General features: G+C 40.9%; 1 protein-coding gene across 2 annotated transcripts in view; it reads right to left on the minus strand.

Annotated features, from left to right (window-relative positions):
* Positions 1–664: 664 nt before the first annotated feature.
* The window catches only part of UPP2 (uridine phosphorylase 2), a 29,391-nt gene continuing 11,134 nt past the window's right edge, over positions 665–18,921 (minus strand). Inside the window, exons 5-7 of one of the 2 annotated variants that reach the window (XM_042473918.1) lie at positions 10,331–10,445; positions 8,548–8,757; positions 665–1,637 (exon numbers count right to left, since the gene is read on the minus strand). In XM_042473918.1, the coding sequence (XP_042329852.1) occupies positions 1,456–1,637; positions 8,548–8,757; positions 10,331–10,445 (507 nt within the window). In that variant the 3' untranslated portion in view covers positions 665–1,455. The remainder of the gene's footprint in view (positions 1,638–8,547; positions 8,758–10,330; positions 10,446–18,921) is intronic. The other variant, XM_042473911.1, reaches the window with a different exon arrangement.

Raw genomic sequence — 18,921 nt, forward strand, 5'->3', positions numbered from 1 at the left:
GATACCTTCAAAGCCCTTACATGGCTTGGGTCCAGAATACTTAAGAGATTGCCTACTTCCATACTGTCCGTCCTGCACTCTAAGGTCCTCAGGGAAGAATCTACTTCAGCCATAAAATCTAGGCTAATTCAGTCACCCAGAGGGCCTTTTCCATCACAGCTCCGAAGCTATGGAATGACCTGCCGAAGGGATCTTGTGACATTTCTACTCTTACAGCCTTTAAGAAGGCTCTTAAGACGGACTCTCTTCCGGCAGGCCTTCCCTACCTGTTCTACTCCCCATTTACTGTGACTTATGTCCACTCTGTCCACAATTCTTCTCTTAAATTTAATGAGAAGAATTAATTTAAATTAATTAAAAAAAATCCTTGCCTCAGCAGAAGAGCCCTCCCTCATGACTCTCATCAGACCTGGGAGGGAGTGAAAAGAGAGGCCCAACTTCCATCAGGCCTAACTGTGAATGTACTCACTTCGCTCTCTTTAATTTTTTTTATTTTTTATTTTTATTGTATTTTATTTATTATCTTTATTTTTATCTGTTGTAACCCGCGTGGTTCCTTGTGATTGGCAGGCTATAAATAAATTATTATTATTATTTTATTATTTATATTTTAATTATTATATTATTATTATTAAATTCGGGAGCGGTAATGGACTTATAAAACTGTGTGATAAGTCCCCTGGTGTGGGATTCTGAAGCTGTATTCCAAAACCATAACTGAATCCATCCATGTGCCGATGTTACAGTGCTAGAGCAGCAACAACAGTAATACCACATTGGTTGCTGGGAAATCTAGTTTGGGGAAGTCCTTAGAATTCTCATATCATACTAGGCTATAGCATAAGAGCTGTGTAAGCACAGAAATCTAAATACTTCATCAAACATCAAATCCTTGGATTCCACAGTTTGGAGCCTTAATAGTTAAAGTTGTATCAGATTTCTTTAACTGTGTAGTGTTGATACACTCTTAATAGTGTGGACCCATCGCATCCATAGGGGTTCAGTTCCAGGTCCCCTGCAGATGGGAAAAAATGTGGACAGTCACACTCCATATTATTCAGTGGGCAGCAACACACACAGACCTGTGTCAGCACATCTGTAGACATATGCTGCCACTGAATAACATGGAGCATGGCAAGCCATGAATGCTCAAACCCACAGATCGCTAGCCTCCTGTGGGCCCTCTCAACATGTCATCTATCTATAGATATATATGTGTGTGTGTATGTCTATATTGTAGGGAAGAACATTCAATCATGAACCCCCCTTTTCAGTAGAAAATGTTATAGTCCAGACACATGTTTTCTGTTATTGAAAATTATCCACCGCAACTGAAAAGTATGGACAGCTAGCAAGGTAAAATCTTAAGTAAACTGGTGTTACAGAGACAGTAAAACATCAATTAAGTACTTTGTGCTTACGAGAGATTAGGGGGTGGGTGGCCCTGAGGAAGCATTAGCAAAAGAGAATAAATATGCCCTCTGACTTACCTTTAAGGCCACAAAGCCTGCACATGGCGGCAAATACAGTAGACTCCATTTCTATGTTTCTAACTCCAGCATCGTATGCTCTTTTTAAGTACTCTAGCTTTTTCTCATTGGAGAATGAGCACAATGCTCCATCTAATCGTCCCTGACCTTAGAAGGAAAGGAAAGAAAACCTCAGTATTTTGTACTTTCATGTGTTCTGTGCTCAAAACTAGTGCTGGCAGTGCTGACTTCTACAGTCAAAGAAAGCTTTCTTCAGGAAGCTCACAGCTAATTTCCCAACATCTTGCTGGAATTAAAATCTCACATTTCTTTATTTCACTTTAATAGCGTGCGCTTTGAAATATTAATATCTTATCTTCCATGTATTTATTAACATTACAACAAAATGGCACAAAGTGAACTACAAAGAGACACATAAAAATGCATCATCCAGCAAAAAGCCATATCATTGTGGAGAAGAATCAATAAATTAAGGATAATATGCTCTTTATTACTCTGTGCATGGGAAAGCAGCACAAGCCAAGAATGGAACAGGAGCACTAATATGATAGAAGACACAGTGGTTCAGGCAAAGCTCCTGCTGTGATTATTTCAGCTATGGAGGAGAGTGCTAGAGAACATAGTCTCCCATTGTCTTGCTGCTGCAGGGAAAATCCATACTCTTCCTGTATATATGTGGTGCATTAGTCATTGGCTGGCATTTAATAGAGTAGTGGTGAGGAGAGGATTCTCAGAGACAGTTGTTCCCAAAATTTGGTGCTCCAGATGGTTTCAGCTCCCAGAAGCCCCAGCCCACTTGGTCAACCATCAGAAATTATGGGAGCTGAAGACCAAAATATCTGGAGCACCAAAGTATGAGAACCACTGCTCTTGTGCTTTTCCAGCCCACTTGGCTCCACGCTCTAGGGTTGCCATAAATCAGAAACGACTTGAAGACCCATAACACAAACACACAGCTACAGGATGGGTCACTGTGGCTTTCGCTTTCCCCTAAATGGGAAACACAACTAAGATTTTGAAGATGGAATGCCAGGAGGTGCTCAGATATCTTGCATTATACTTGTCTCTCTGTCATGCTGCACCAAGGAAAACAGAGCACCAAGGCAATGTAGCCAAGAAAGTGAGGGATATCTGGATGTACAGTGCAACACTGACTTTCAAACACTGCAGAAATAATGTGGTTTGACACTGCTGCAACTGCCATGGCTCAAAGCTATGGAATTCTGGGATTTGTATTTTTGGGGAAATATTTAGCCTTCTCTATCAGAGCACTCTGGTGCCACAACAAGCTACAAATCCCAGGATTCCATAGCATTGAGCCATGGCAATTAAAGCAGTGGCAGACTGCATTATTTCTGAAGTGTAGATGCAACCTAAAAAAGGTAAAGAAAAGTAAAATGGGGACATGTATGTGTGAATAAGTACTACTTAACATGACTTAAACTCCCTGGGAAATCATTTCTAATTAAGGTCACAAACTCAAACTTCATCACAGAATTAAAAGATCTTGCAAATAATCTCTTTAATTAGTGCTTTAGCCAATAGCTGGAATTTGACTCTACACTCCTATGCCCACTTACCTGAGAGTAAAGTCTCTTGAACTCACTAGGGTTTACTTCTGAGGAGTTAAGCTCTGCTTCTTGATTTGCAACTTGCATTTCTGAATACAGCAAATATACACCTACCGTGCTGCCAACCTGAGCAAACTGTTTCCTTGTATTTTAATTTCAGAGCATTTATCCTCTGAAATGGCTTTGATAAAACGTGGCCTCAAGCAAAAACACAGATGGCCATGCTTGCAAACAGATCCAAAGGTTTATAAATAGTCTTCAGATTATTAATTCTCCATTTATTCCGTTCCATCCACTTTGCAAACAGCATTTAATTGCCTCCAAAGAAAATGTTCCGGGGGTACTAGAGAGGTGCTAATGGTTATTTACATAAATGCCATACTTCTTGACATTTTTCTTCAGTGAGGTAATTTTGGAGGCTATAATCCTGTCACAGGAAGTAACTGAAGTATAATCCAGCTGTTAACACGATGGTATGATTATTGACAAGGGACTATTTTACTTTAACTGTTTAATATAATACGCTTGTTTCTTACAAAATGTCAATGAATGTCTACTGGTTTTTGAGGAAGAGGGAGATAAGACATTGCTGTCAAGGGTGCCGTATATTTTCCTGTGACATAAGGAAGGAAATGGGAAACCAGATTGTCATGCTCCTTTGTTGCTTGCAAACACACACACACACACACACACACACACTCCTTCATTCTCAGTTCCAGGCCTGTTTACAATGACTTAGAAACAGCAGAAACAAGCTGATAAAATAAAAGAGCTGTGGTAGTGATTTTTTAAAAAAGAAAATCACTAGGATTTATAATGTCTGAGAAATCCCCCCACCCCTTTTTATCAAGTTCTTAAAGCATGAAAAAGTTGATATCAGGGGAATGTGCTTGAAGAAGTCCTTTCATAAGTGCTGTGACACAGTTGAGAAAGACCTCTTCCCTATAGATTTCACTTCTCTCGTGGGGAAGTACTGTGCATGAAGAAAGGCCTCAGTGTACAAGGTTGGCCTTATCAGTAGGTCTGTTGTTGTTAACTGCCCTTGACCCCAACTCATGGTGATCCTGTGGATGAGACATCTTCAAACTTCCCTGGCCTCCACTGCTCTCCTTAGGCCTTGTAAATTCATACTCATGACCTCCTTAACTGAGAACTTTATCGCACAGGGCTCCTGGGACGCAACGAGAATGGTCCCAAAGGAGCCAGGAAGGGAATGGAACGAGTAGGGGATGCATTTTACTGCACACAGAGTCCCTCACTCATTCCGTTCCCTGCCCTTCTATTCCCAGTCCATTCCAGAGAGGAGGAGATTTTAGAGAACTGTTTTGAACAGTTCTCAAAAATCTCCTCCTCTGGAACAGATGGGGAACGGAACGGAAGGAGTGTGGGACTTGTGTGTGCGATAAAATGCATCCCCCACTCGTCCTGTGCCCATTCCAGGCCCCTTCCATTCTGTTCTGAGAGCGGTCCCTGGGAGCCCTGTGCAATAAAGTTCTATCAATCTAATTTGAGGTCTTCCTCTCTGCTACCCTCCACCTTTCCTAGCATTATTGTCTTTTCTAAATGAGTTGTGCCTTCATATGATGATGCCGAAGTACGACAGTCTCAGTTTGATCATTTTGGCTTCCAGGGAGATTTCTGGCTTGATCTGTTCAAGGATCCATTTATTTGGTTTTTTTGGCTGTCCAAGGTATCTCCTCACTCTTCTCCAGTACCAATTTCAAATTAATAGATTTTCTTTATACTGGTCAAAGACCGAATAAATTTTATTATTAATAGATTTTCTTCTTATTCACTTTCTTCACTGTCCAGCTCTCACATTCATTCATGGTGACGGGAAATACAATGCTATGGATGATTCTAACATTAGAACTCAGTTGTATATCTTTACTATTTAGGGAGATACTGAAGGCACAATTTCAAATAGTTCCAGTGAAAAAGAAAAATGGGAGGTGTCTCAAGAAACCTTGGCTAAGTTTTAAATGGAGCATGTATAAGAAATGGAAAAAGGGGGGAATCACGAAAAAGGAATTCAAAGAAATAGCAGGCATGTGTAGGGGTAAAGTCAGAAAAGCTAAAGCACAGAATGAACTCAGGCTTGCTAGAGAGATTAAAGACAACAAAAAGGGCTTTTTTGGATATGTCCGCAGCAAAAGTAAGGAAATGGTAGGGCCACTGCGTCAAGAGGATGGCAAAATGTTAACAGGGGACAGAGAAAAGGCAGAATTACTCAACACCTTCTTTGCCTCAGTCTTCTCAGAAAAGGCAAAGGGTGCTCAACCTGAGGATAATGGAGCAGAGGACAGAATAGGGGAATTTCAGCACAGAATAAGTAAAGAGGAACCAGTAGAGGAACACCTTGTTAATCTAAATGAATTTAAGTCTCTGGGACCAGATGAACTCCATCCAAGGGTATTAAAAGAACTGGCAAATGTAATATCGGAGCCATTGGCAATAATCTTTGAAAACTCCTGGAAAACAGGAGAGATCCCAGCAGACTGGAGCAGGGCAAATGTTGTCCCCATTTTCAAAAAGGGGAAAAAAGAGGATCCCAACAATTATCGTCCAGTTAGTCTGACATCAATACCAGGAAAGATTTTGGAGCAGATAATTAAACAGAGAGTCTGTGAACATCTAGAAGGCAATGCCATAATCACAAATAGTCAACATGGGTTTCAGAGAAACAAGCCATGCCAGACAAATCTGATCTCTTTCTTTGATAAAATTACCAGCTTGGTAGATGAAGGGAATGCTGTGGATATAGTATATCTTGATTTCAGTAAGGCCTTTGACAAAGTTCCCCATGACATTCTTGCAAACAAGCTTGTAAAATGTGGGCTAGACAAAGGAACTGTTACATGGATTTGTAACTGGTTGACTGGCCGAACCCAAAGGGTGCTCAACAATGGCTCCTTTTCATCCTGGAGAGAAGTGACCAGTGGGGTCCCACAAGGCTCTGTCCTGGGACCAGTGTTATTCAACATCTTTATCAATGACCTGGATAACAGAATTGGGAGCTTACTTATCAAATTTGCAGATGACACCAAATTAGGAGGAACAGCTAATACCCCAGAGGACAGGATCAACATTCAAAATGATCTGAATAGACTAGAAAGCTGGGCCAAAGCTAACAAAATGAAATTCAACACAGAGAAATGTAAGGTATTGCACTTAGGGCAGAAAAATAAAATGCACAAATATAGGATTGGGGACACCTGGCTGAATGAAACTACGTGTGAAAGGGATCTAGGAGCCCAAGTAGACCACAAGTTGAACATGAGTGAACAGTGTGATGTGGCAGCTAAAAAGGCCAATGCAATTTTAGGCTGCATCAATAAAAGTATAGTGTCTATATCAAGAGAAGTAATAGTGCCACTGTATTCTGCTTTGGTCAGGCCCCACCTAGAATACTGTGTCTAGTTCTGGGCGCCACAATTCAGAAGGGACATTGAGAAACTGGAGCGTGTCCAAAGGAGAGCGACAAAAATGGTGAAAGGTCTGGAAACCATGCCCTATGAGGAACGACTTAGGGAGCTGGGGATGTTTAGCCTGGAGAAAAGAAGGTTAAGAGGTGATATGATTGCCCTGTTTAAATATTTGAAAGGATGTCATATTGAAGAGGGAGCAAGCTTGTTTTCTGCTGCTCCAGAGAACAGAACTTAGAACAATGGATGCAAGCTACAGGAAAAGAGATTCCACCTGAACATTAGGAGGAACTTCCTAACAGTAAGGGCTGTTCGACAGTGGAATGCACTCCCTGGGAGGGTGATAGAGTCTCCTTCCTTGGAGGTCTTTAAGCAGAGGCTAGATGGCCATCTGTCAGGGATGCTTTGATTTGGATTTCCTGCATGGCAGGGGGTTGGACTGGATGGCCCTAGTGGTCTCTTCCAACTCTACAATTCTATGATTCTATGATTCTATCTTATCTAGCTCTTTCATGGCTGTTCTTCCCATTCCTAGAAGACAGCAAGGTTCATTGGACAGGAAGCCTTTGAGAGACCACAAGCTTAGACAGTAGAGCACCTGGCTCTGAGAGGCAGAGGTGATCTCCTGTGCACAAGAGGTTTGGAGGAAGGACCTTCAGAGCAAGACATTTAAGTCCACTTGGCTCTGTGGAGAGTAAAGGCCAGCTGCCCTTTTGCTTAGAGTAAAAGAAAGGGCAAGTAATAGCAGCAGCAATGATGAAGTGAGCAGTGGCAATCATGAGGCTTTCCCTCTCGCTTCCAATGGTTAGAGAACTTGGGCTTGCTGTCAGCTGATGATCTTAAAGATGTAGTAAGATCATTCTAGAATGGGCCCCTCATCTAGGCATCATGCCATTTACAATTTTTAAAGTAAACAGTAGTATTATGAAGTGGACACACAGCCAGCAATTTATTTATTTATTGGCAATACTACAGTTGTTGTTGTTTGCGTTCAAGTAATTTCTGACTTATGGTGACCCTAAGGCAAAACTGCCATGGGGTTTTCTTGGCAAGATTTGATCAGAGGAGGTTTGCCATTGCCTTTGTCTGAAGACTGAGAGCATATGACTTGCCCATTCAATGAGTTTCATGGCTGAGAGGGGAATTGAATCCTGGTCTCCAGAGTTGTAACAGTTGAACCACTATGCCATACTTAGCATGACCAAAACAAAGGCTAAAATTTTCAGCCCCTGTGTGATGTAATGAACATCTACAAAGGCAACCCCACATAGAATGCATTGTAGTGAACCATTTACACCATGTTGGTATATATGAGCATTCATGTTATAAAATTGGGCAAATGTAGGGTAGTGTAACTTTGATAATTGTTCCCAAAGTTACCACAGAGCAAAGGTTTCTGAAATAATTAGAAGCTGAGGAAAACTTATTACAGCTGATCTTATGAAGAGATGTGGATAAGGAAATGAAATGTCCTTAGCACATTTACTGAAAAATCTACTCATGTTCAATGAAGCTTATAGACAGTCCATGATTACTCAGGAATATGTTCCATTCAATTTAGGGGTACTTGCATCTGCATAAATAGATACGTGTGCGCGCACACATTCATGTGTTGTTTCAGAAGACTTTCAAATCAAATGAAGGAACAAGAAGAAAATTGATAATAAACTTCCTAGGCAATGCCAACTAAAATCTGGATATGTCATGTCATGATGCCATAATGCTTCCAGTTGAAGTGAGGGCTGCCAACTTGGATGACTTTAAAGGGGACTGGACAAATTCATGGAAGATAAAGGTATCCGTGGCTGCTAGTTATATTACTTTCATTACCAGACATCAGTCAGCATCAGTTGCTGAAGAAGATGGGACACAGGATACTACTGCACTATTGTTCTGCTTGTGGGTTTTTCATAGGCAACCACTTTCCCAGTGAATGAACAGAATGCTGGACCAGGTAGGCCTTTTGTCTGGTCCTACACATCTCTTGTTATTTTGTTCTTTTCAGAATTATTTTTATCTTTAAGATTAAAAAATATTGACTTATATATACTCCCCACTCACCCTCATAAAAATCATAGGTGCACATTGTATGGCCGACAAGTGTTGGAAAATCCTCTATCTCTCTGCTGCATTCTAGTAATTCTTCTGCCAGCTCTTGGTCCAATTCAGTGCTTCGTACAACCACATTGTCCAGTATCACCTGTTCAAACTGCGGCTTAAAAAATGAATCCACTGCTTTATCTGTTATTACAACAGAGCCGGCATCAATCCCTGAAAACAAAAAGATGTTAATGAAATTAAGGACTGCTTGAGCAAAAAGACATCTGCAATTATACATGACAGCAATACTCATCTGAACTTGTGAAAAGTTAACTTTATGCAAACACAAAACTGATACAAAGCTACATGTCACATGAAAGCCACAGTGTGTATGACTGAATTTCCCTATACCTGAAATTTGGTTTCAGATTTACTTCACTGTAGTGAAATCTTCAGTATCTCTTGTTGTGCTTTGAAACATTGGGCAAGCTTACATTTACTGTAAAATTCAGGTGGGCCCTGGGCTTTCCAGATTTACAATAGGCCTGGGCTTGTCTACATTATTATAGTGCTATGGAATGCTATGGAATTAAGGGTTTTGCAATTCTGAGACATATTTAACATTCTCTGTTAGAGCGCTCTGGTGCCACAACAAATTACAAATCCCAGGATTCCATAGCATGGAGCCATAGCAGTTCAAGCAGTATCAAACTGCATTATTTCTACAGTGCTGATGCAACCCTAGACTCTTAGTTTTGAAGAAAATATTTGTGTACAGTCCACCTGCCTGAATTGTGGGCTTGCCATCTGCGGATTTGAGCATCCATGCATGGCAAGCCCCATTGGCCCTAATGGTGGCACATGCACACACAACCATTAAACTTGACTTGACGTCCTGTCGTTTTTGACATCTGTGGATACTAAGGGCTGACTATACATTATTCAAAGTATTGTTTCACAACACAGTACTGAAAATGGCCAGAACTCTATATTGTCTACTGAGTTATATATGCGTAACTAGGCAGTGTCTCCTATTCCACCCACCTCAACCTATTTTACCAGGCAGTAGCTGCTTCACTCTGATGGAAATCTGTTCAGCTGGTAACCAGGGCAAAAGAAGATGATATTTTTACCCACTTCCCACCAGCCAGCCAGCCAGCCAGCCAGCGAGGCTGCAATGAAGACTTATGACAGGTGTCCTGCTTCTGATCATCACAGCCTCATGGGCCAGTGAAAAGGCCATCTTTCTGTGATCCTTCCAGTCATTAGCTGTATCCTTTGCCCAATCTAGCTGCTGCCTGCAAAAGGAGGTTTGGGAGGGTATTCACGATCGTGGCAATAGTGCCATGATTGTAACTACATAATGTTTGTGAATATGGATTAGGTATAGATCCATAACTCCCATTTTGGGAGAAAGCTGGGATATAAATCCAATAAACAAATAAATAAAACTTGATGCTATACATTCATAATTGCAATACTGAATTCAAGTCATTTTTGTGTGTGCACGTCTCTTATTCTTATCCATCTGATTTTTTAAATGTATGGTGAAAAAGTAATCCACTCCCCCCTCCCCCCCCAAAAAAACCTTGTATCTGAAAAGAACAACAAGTCCTGATTTCCAGGCTAATGCTACATTAGAAAAATAGCTGTTTGTAGCCTTTTATATGCCCTGGCAGGCTGATATTTGTAGACTTGAAATTATTTTAAAATGTTACGAAAATCTCATAAAGGCATGACCTTTTCCTGCGATGTATTTCATTTGCATCCCCTCTGCCCGACAGTAGCAAAACTCTTTGCTCACCTAATCCCCCTGAAGTACCGATGCGTATAATGGTAACATCACAGCATTTTGCATGGTGTAGCAATTTGATTAGTTCATGAAGCATGATGGAAATGGAAGGAACACCCATTCCATGCTGTTAGGGAAAGAGGGAGAAAGAACAAGAATAACTTCATATCTTCTTAGCAAAAATGAAATAATTTTAAAGTCTAAAAATAATGTCTAGAGATAATAAGGCTACGTCTAAATTACTGGTGTTCAGTAAATGTCTATGTCAGTTGGATGTATGGTGTATAGCCCACCCAAACTAGGTGGTTTTTAACTTGGCTTTCTTGTTTTGAAATATCTTGCAAATGCAGTACACTAAGATATCTATCTGTGCCTTTTTCTGCAATACCTTCAATTAACCAGGCATTGAGATAAACAAAAAGACATCTACACAGTGTTATATTAGATATGGCTAAAAGAAATTCAGAAAACCAACCAAAGATTTCAATAGGGAAATGTTGCAGAATAACCCATTGTGTGCCTCCTTAGAAACAAGACTCAATTAGTTTAATGGGACATACTATCGGGTAAGTGGGTAATTCAATCTAGAACCTTTGAATCAAAGAGATTTCCAAAATGTTGGCTCACTATCCAACAGGTGATTCAACAGGACTACCAATAGGACCATAGATTACTGGGTTAGGATGAACCAGAAGCAGAGACATTTAAAGCGGGTTTCTGAATTACACTTTGAATATTACTTTGCACTGACTTTGAAATCTGCTGAATGTGACCAGTTTTGAAAACAAAATTGCATAGTGCTTTTGAAACCATCAAACTGGAGCATTTGTTTTCTTTTGGCAAGTACACAATTTTGAGTTTGCATCATGTGGAGCAGCCAATCAGTCCAATTCAAATTAACACAATGCAAATCTGAAGCTGGTTTGGAAATCCATCAAAGGCTGTGCCACTTTTCTTCCTCCCCTATTAGGAACACAGGATGTCATTTTCTCTACTGAGTCACACCGTACGTTCATTTAGATAGGTAACATCTATACTTGAGGGCTAAACTACATGGTTATTAAACCCATGAATAGCATGGAATAGAACCCCCCCCCCTTTTTTTTTAACAAATGTATTCAGATCCCTGAATCTGAATAGGTAAGAGAGATCTGAAGCTCTCTACCAGTCATGCCCTTTTCTAACTTCACCCCCCACAATGGAGGAAGCGGAAGATTGGAGCACTGCATACTTACTTGTAAGTAAAAAGAGGCTCAGTTGCACACTACATATTTAATGTGTGGATATAAATCTGATTATATTGTTCTTATAGAGAAGAATGGAACATTTTAAAAGTGTTTTCCCTTCTGGGGAGGACAACAACATTTTCTGCATGTTTACCAGAGATTCTTTGTCAAAAATTTAACCTAGGGTTTTTTTTCGGGGGGGGGGTCGGTTTGGCAGAAATCAATTTGGTTTTGCCCTACATGTATGTTTTGGCACAAACTAGGATAAATTTTAAATAAAAGCGCTGGTCTTTTCATGTTTGCAAAAGGATGGAAAATCTTGTAGAGTTTGACAGTTTCTTCAACTAGATATCCTAAGGACAAGAAAAGGGGGAAATGTTTTTTACATCCTTAGTTTAATGTAATGTGTCATTTAGCCTGAGCGACAGCAGCTCTCCCAGGTTTTGCCAAGAGCATTTTCCAGCCCGGCCCAGAAACACCAGAGTGGGAACCTGAGCTTTTTGTATGAAAACTGTATTCTTCCTTGTTGAACTCCTCCATTAGCAGTCAATAAGCAACTTGTAGAGAAAATGGTATATAGAGAATGCTAGTTAACCGTTTTATCTAACAGGGCAGATCTCCATAAATATACATGTTAGTCTTGATTAAATTATTCATTATTGGAGAGACACTTGAGTGTGTTCCCAACAAAAGATTAACAAAACAATTATTAACCTTTGCAAGAATTGTGAAAGATTCTTTCTTCATAATGCAGACTGGAAGCTGAAGCAAAATACCATCTGTTGAAAGCTACTAGTTAAGCCTCTGGCAAAATTTGAATTAGGATTGTGGTTGGGAACCTAGGGCCCTCCAGATGTTGATGGAGTTCAATTCCCTTCAGCATAGCCAATAGTCAGTATTGTAGTTCAAGAGCACCCAGAAAGTCATAGATCCCCTGAACCAAGGTTTTTCTGCTTTGTACCTCATAATCTAACAGTGTGTTTTTGCAGTATGGAGTAATGAGATGCAGAGTGCAGAAACAATCCATTATAGTCACACTATTGCTCTTATCCTTCCCATCACAGTGTGCTGCTGCTCTTCTAACACATTGTGAAGCTGTGGGGCCTTTCAGTAACAGCAAAGCCATTGAACTCTTTCTCCAGTATATAACTGCCATCAAGCGGTTAATCCTTCCCCAGGGCTTCAATTTACAGGCTACTGTCAGTAAAAGCATGAGCAGACTTTCCCAGAAAATCTAGGACACCAAGTATATAGCATCGGTCCCAGTGGGAGCCACTCCATTCCCTGCTATCTATGGCTCAAAAGAGAGAGCCACCTTGGGTCCTATCCCAGGAGAAAAGCAGGTTATAAATTCAATATGTAATATGTAAATAAATAAAATTTATCCCATTCTAAGAAGAGGCACTCCCCCAAGTAGAGAAAAGGTAGTGGTGCTTTTGACATAGCACATGACATACTGACTTTTGTCTCTTGCATTTGATATGCTTTGTTTTGTGATTGATCATTGCAACATAATGTATATGTCTGATCATTTTGACACATATAGCTAAGGAAATCTGAACGTGGGAGGGAAAATGGATTAATTGTAGGCAATGTGTCCTCCTCTCAACATCTAGTTTGACATTCAGAGTGCATCACTGGAAACTTGTGATACTCTAAGTCATTTCACTGGTGGATGACAATAAAAGGTACTTAAATGATATCTGTAGCAATTTTCTCTAAATTCTCTTACATATATACAGGGAATGACTCCAAGTCATCAACTCCTGCTGACCTAACCAAAAAAAAAAGTGATTCCTCTGCTAACAAGATAATGCGAGGGTCTTTCAAAGTCAGTATGTGGCATTCAAAATGACCTGAATAGACTAGAAAGCTGGGCCAAAGCTAACAAAATGAAATTCAACACGGAGAAATGTAAGGTATTGCACTTAGGGCGGAAAAATAAAATGCACAGATATAGGATGGGTGACACCTGGCTGAATGAAACTACGTGTGAAAGGGATCTAGGAGTCCAAGTAGACCACAAGTTGAACATGAGTGAACAGTGTGATGCGGCAGCTAAAAAGGCCAATGCTATTTTAGGCTGCATCAATAGAAGTATAGTGTCTAGATCAAGAGAAGTAATAGTGCCACTGTATTCTGCTCTGGTCAGGCCCCACCTAGAATATTGTGTCCAGTTCTGGGCGCCACAATTCAGAAAGGACATTGAGAAACTGGAGCGTGTCCAAAGGAGGGCGACAAAAATGGTGAAGGGTCTGGAAACCATGCCCTATGAGGAATGACTTAGGGAGCTGGGGATGTCTAGCCTGGAGAAAAGAAGGTTAAGAGGTGATATGATCACCCTGTTTAAATATTTGAAAGGATGTCATATTGAAGAGGGAGCAAGCTTGTTTTCTGCTGCTCCAGAGAACAGAACTTGGAACAATGGATGCAAGCTGCAGGAAAAGAGATTCCACCTGAACATTAGGAGGAACTTCCTGACAGTAAGGGCTGTTCGACAGTGGAATGCACTCCCTGGGAGGGTGATAGAGTCTCCTTCCTTGGAGGTCTTTAAACAGAGGCTGGATGGCCATCTGTCAGGGATGCTTTGATTTGGATTTCCTGCATGGCAGGGGGTTGGACTGGTTGGCCCTAGTGGTCTCTTCCAACTCTATGATTCTATGATTCTATGATTCTATGATCCCAAGATATATGACATGATTCTAACAAAAGAATGGGATAAATCATTGTCTTTGGGTCTGATCCCACTTCTGTTCAATGTTACAATAAAACAACCCTTTGGCTTGCATGGGGATCTTATGCTCCTGGCCTATTAATCTTATGTTTCACTTGTCTAGCAAAGATGCAGGTAGGGAATTTCCTAGGCAGGCCTGTACATCTGTTACATTCCATGTATCCAAAGAACAGGGAAATAATTTATAGAGAGAGCAAGAGGAAGCTATGGCAATTTTTTCCCCACTCACTATTTTAAAGTTTAAAACATATAGCATTTTTAATGCCTGGATGATTAGAGTAGCAATAACTGCTTGGGGAGTGTGTTAAGGGAAAGAAAGGAACATGGCTGGTAAATTAGTTATAAAATGAACAACATAGGGTTTTGGAATTTACTAGAATGAAGGAGAAATGGGTCATTTGGAGAATACCCATAGCAAGTGGTGTATAGATGTTTGAATGTTGGAGTACCGCTCTGGAGACCAGGGTTTGAATCCCTGCTTGTCTATGGAAACCCACTAGGTGATCTTGGGCAAGCCACATTCTCTCCACCTGAGAGAAAAGCAAAAGCGAACCCCTTTTTTGCCAAGAAAACCCTGTAAAAGGTGAACAACAACAAAAGTGAGATTATCTGAGAGTTTTCTTGGCAAGATTTGTTCAAAGGGGGTTTGCCCTTGCCTTTCTTTGAGGCTGAGAAAGTGTAACTTGCCTAAGGCCATCCAGTGGGTTTCCATGGCCAAACAGAGATTCAAACCTTGGTCTCCCAGAACTGTAGTTCAGTGCTCAAACTAATACAAAACAATGAATTGTATCCACATAAAACCGCAGTCTTATAACTTATAACTCAAAGCTACAAATGACATTTAAGAGCCCTGCAATATAAGTCCAAAATTACTTAAGATATTCTTTATTCACAATTTAATTATATTATGCTAAATATAAAATGGACTGGTTTCATATCTATCTGTACATCAGGCCCCACTGTGCTATTAGCCAGGATGACTCTGTATTCCTCCTATCAGGAGTACAACTGAGGGGTGGGGATGAAGGCATTGCCCCCAATAAGAATTTCCTCACTTATGGGCTTTTCTTTCAGTCCTCATATTTCTGGCATTACAGAGAATGAGCTATTGGAAAATGTTCAAAAATAGAACATTTTCATTTGCTGTGTTCACATTCCCTTGCTGTCTTTGCCAGCCCCTTTTCTTTGGATGCCTAAACTGTATTACTAAATGCTTGTTGGAAATTCGGATATCAAAGAAAACGTCAGGAGGACAACATTCTTATTGGGAGAGGGAAAGCCCTCATTTTGCCCCCCCTCCCCCCATGGTGTAGTGTAGTGGTTGCGTGTTGGGTTATGACTGTGGAGACCAGGATTTGATTCCCTGCTTGGCTATGAAACCCACTGGGTGACCTTGGGCAAGTCCCATGCTCTCAGACTCAGGGAAAGGTAATAACAAACCTCCTCTGACAAATGTTGCCAAGAAAACCTCATGATAGGTTTGTTTTAGGGTTGCCATAAGTTAGAAACTACTTGAAGGCACATAAGAACAACAACCACCATGGCTATATCTCTTCTCCAGATGATGGTATGTCTTCTGAATGTTTGTTGCAGAAGAAAAAGAGTGGGCTTTGCCCCTGATGTCCTTCTCATGGGCTTTGCATTAGTCATCTGGTTGGTTACTGTGGAAAAACAATCCTGGATTTAGGTAGGCTATTGATGTGAGCCAGCACAGGTGTTCTGATGTGTTTAGCCCCTTTCATAAAGTGATGTGTGAGGTTAAAGTAAGATTGAGTGTGAGGTTAATTTTAGCCATTGAACCACTGTGAATGCATGGGAATAAAAGAATTTTGCTTGGATTATATTTGCATATGCTACAGAAAAGGCTTCACAGTGTAAAGCTTCTGTGTGCATGAGCAGATAGTGGGTAGAAATGTGAAACACACTGCAAGAAAACTAGAGTGCAGCAGTATTCAAATATGTTAGCAGCAAGCATACAGATGGATGTTATGCATGCTTTCATCCCTAATATATATGGAGAGGGTTTTTGTATACACATATCCAGTTGAATGCGGAAAGTCAGATGCAAACAGGTGCTATGTTTTCTAGCCTAATTCACTATGTGGCTTCCCAGTCGTTCCTACCTCCTGTTCCCTTTTAAATAGCTGGTAGGTGCTACTGATTTCTCACAAAACCCAGTGTTCATATGTGTAGCTAAAGCTTAAACATTCCTTCTTTGGGAGACAGCCCAGTGCAAATTTGTGCCTTGGGTCAAAGAACCAATTGGGTGTCTGACATATATTGAACATTACTGAATGCTTCCATTCCATTGTAATATTCTCAGTGCCACTTCAATGAATCCAAACAAAGGACTATTCGTACTATACAATGATATTGCTATGAATACACTTTAACCTCTGTGGCAGCATTCTATGGAATCCTGGGATTTGTAGTCTAGGGAGGGACTTTAGAATCTTCAGTCAGGGATCTCCTCTGGGGCTTCTGACAAAACTACAAACCCCAAAATTCTATGGGATGGAACCATATTATAATGAAATAATAGTGTTATAATTGTGTATTGAGGAAGTGCCCAAGGTCCTAAACCTATGTTATGAGTTATGCAACACAATTCTATGCAGGAATAAGTCTCCTTAAGAATTCACATAGGACACAACACAGAGATACTTATCCAATACCCTATTGAATAAGTGTTTGTATGTTGTGTGCCTTCAAGTCATTCCGACTTATGGCAACCCTAAAGTGAACCTATCACGGGGGTTTCTTGACAAGATTTGTCCAGAGGAGGTTTACCATTGCCTTTCTATCATGGCATAGTGCAGTGATGGCAAACCTTTTAGAGCATTGGTTCTCAACCTGTGGGTTGCGACCCCTTTGGGGGTCAAACAACCCTTTCACAGGGATTGCCTAAGGGGGTGTTCCCACTTGGCAGATAAAACGGATTATATTGGCGCGATTTTGATTTGGATTATGTTCCAGGAATAATTCGAATTTTTTCCATCGTTTCCATTACGAAAAGGGGCAAATTACCTCGATTCATTTAGACCCTGTTTTTGTTCCCATTTATTTTAAATCACATTATTTTAAAGTGGATTAACTTGCTCCCCATTCCATTTGTATCCGCAAGCTGTCAATCAAGCGCCTAGGTTTCAGACGTCACAAGTCTTGGGGTTGTTTTTTTGGGGGGGAGGGCAGCCAATGAAAATCGGCTGCATCCGAGGCTCTTCCGTTGTGTCTCCCCAGACTAGAAGGAGCCTCTATTCGTCCTCTTCTGTGTCTCCCCATATTAACTGCCATAACTCAGTGCTAGGGAATCCTGGGAATGGTAGTTTATTATGACACCAGCACTCTCTGGCAGAGGAGGATAAATATCTCACAAACACAACAGTTCCCATAATTCCTTAGTACTGAGCCAGGGAAGATTAAGGGGTCTCAAATTGTATTATTTCTACAGTGGGTTTTGAACTACAGATGAGGTTTTTTTTCATAAATTAAAAAAGTTGTTACTTTATAATTTACTTTAGATACACACACACACACACACATACACAAATATACATTCATATGTGTATATATATATGTGCGTTCCCACACACACACAAATATGTATGTGTGTATATACTTATGTTTGTGTGTGTGTGTATATATATATGCATGTGTGTGTGTGAGTATTCATATATATACATATGTGTGTGTGTAGATATGTGTGTGTGTGTGTGTGTGTATATATATAATATCTATCTATCTATCTATCTATCTATCATCTATCTATCTATCTATCTAGTGTGTGTGCGTGTGTGTTTTCCAAATCGGATCAAGGAGGAGAAGGCAGCGGGCTTCAGTGCGGAGAGACTCTTTGGGGAAGAGAGAAGAGAAAGCTTGATTCCCCCCCCCCTCAGATCCCTGGGCATCCAGGCATCCAGGCTCTCCTGTGGCTTCCCATAGTTCCTCTGGAATGAGCCTCCATTCCCCAAATCCCTTTGCCTCCCCCATTACTCCCTGGGCTGTCTGGGGGGGCGATCAAGCAGGCATGTACTGCAAAGCCCATCTGCTGCTCAGGCGTCCAGGCTCTCCTGTGTCTTCCCATAGTTCCTCTGGAAGGAGCCTCCTTTCCCCAAAATCTCTTTGCCTCCCCCATTGCTCTCTGGGCTGTCTGGGGGGCGATCAAGCAGGCATGTCCTGCAAAGCCCATCTTCTGCTCAGGCAGAGGCGAAAAAAGAAAAAAGAATAGTTTAAAATGGTGTTCAATGGCTCTCTTCACACATCGGTCTATGAATGAGGAGCAGAGGGGAGGTTGCAATCCACCGGGGGAAAGTTTATGCGAATTGAAGAAAATGATGCTGGCGATGCAGAAAGAGAACAAAGAGGGTGACATTCCCAGGCTAGCCCCTTGAGCGCTGCTCCTCCCATCTCCAGGTTCCTGAATCAAACACCCTTTCATTTCCTTTCGGATACCGTGAATCGGACCCCGGGAGCAAAAACAATCCATGTTAAAACCTACTGTTTTTTTAAACCGCTTTATAGGCATATAATTCAAGATAATCCGATTCAGATTTGAATCTCTATGGGAATGATTCAGAGGCTATGCAGGTCGAATTCAGGCTTCAGTGGAAACGAAACCCCCTAAATTCACATCATGATCCGCT

This window comes from Sceloporus undulatus, chromosome 1 (genome assembly GCF_019175285.1).
Source record: "Sceloporus undulatus isolate JIND9_A2432 ecotype Alabama chromosome 1, SceUnd_v1.1, whole genome shotgun sequence".
Taxonomy (NCBI): Eukaryota; Metazoa; Chordata; class Lepidosauria; order Squamata; family Phrynosomatidae; genus Sceloporus; species Sceloporus undulatus.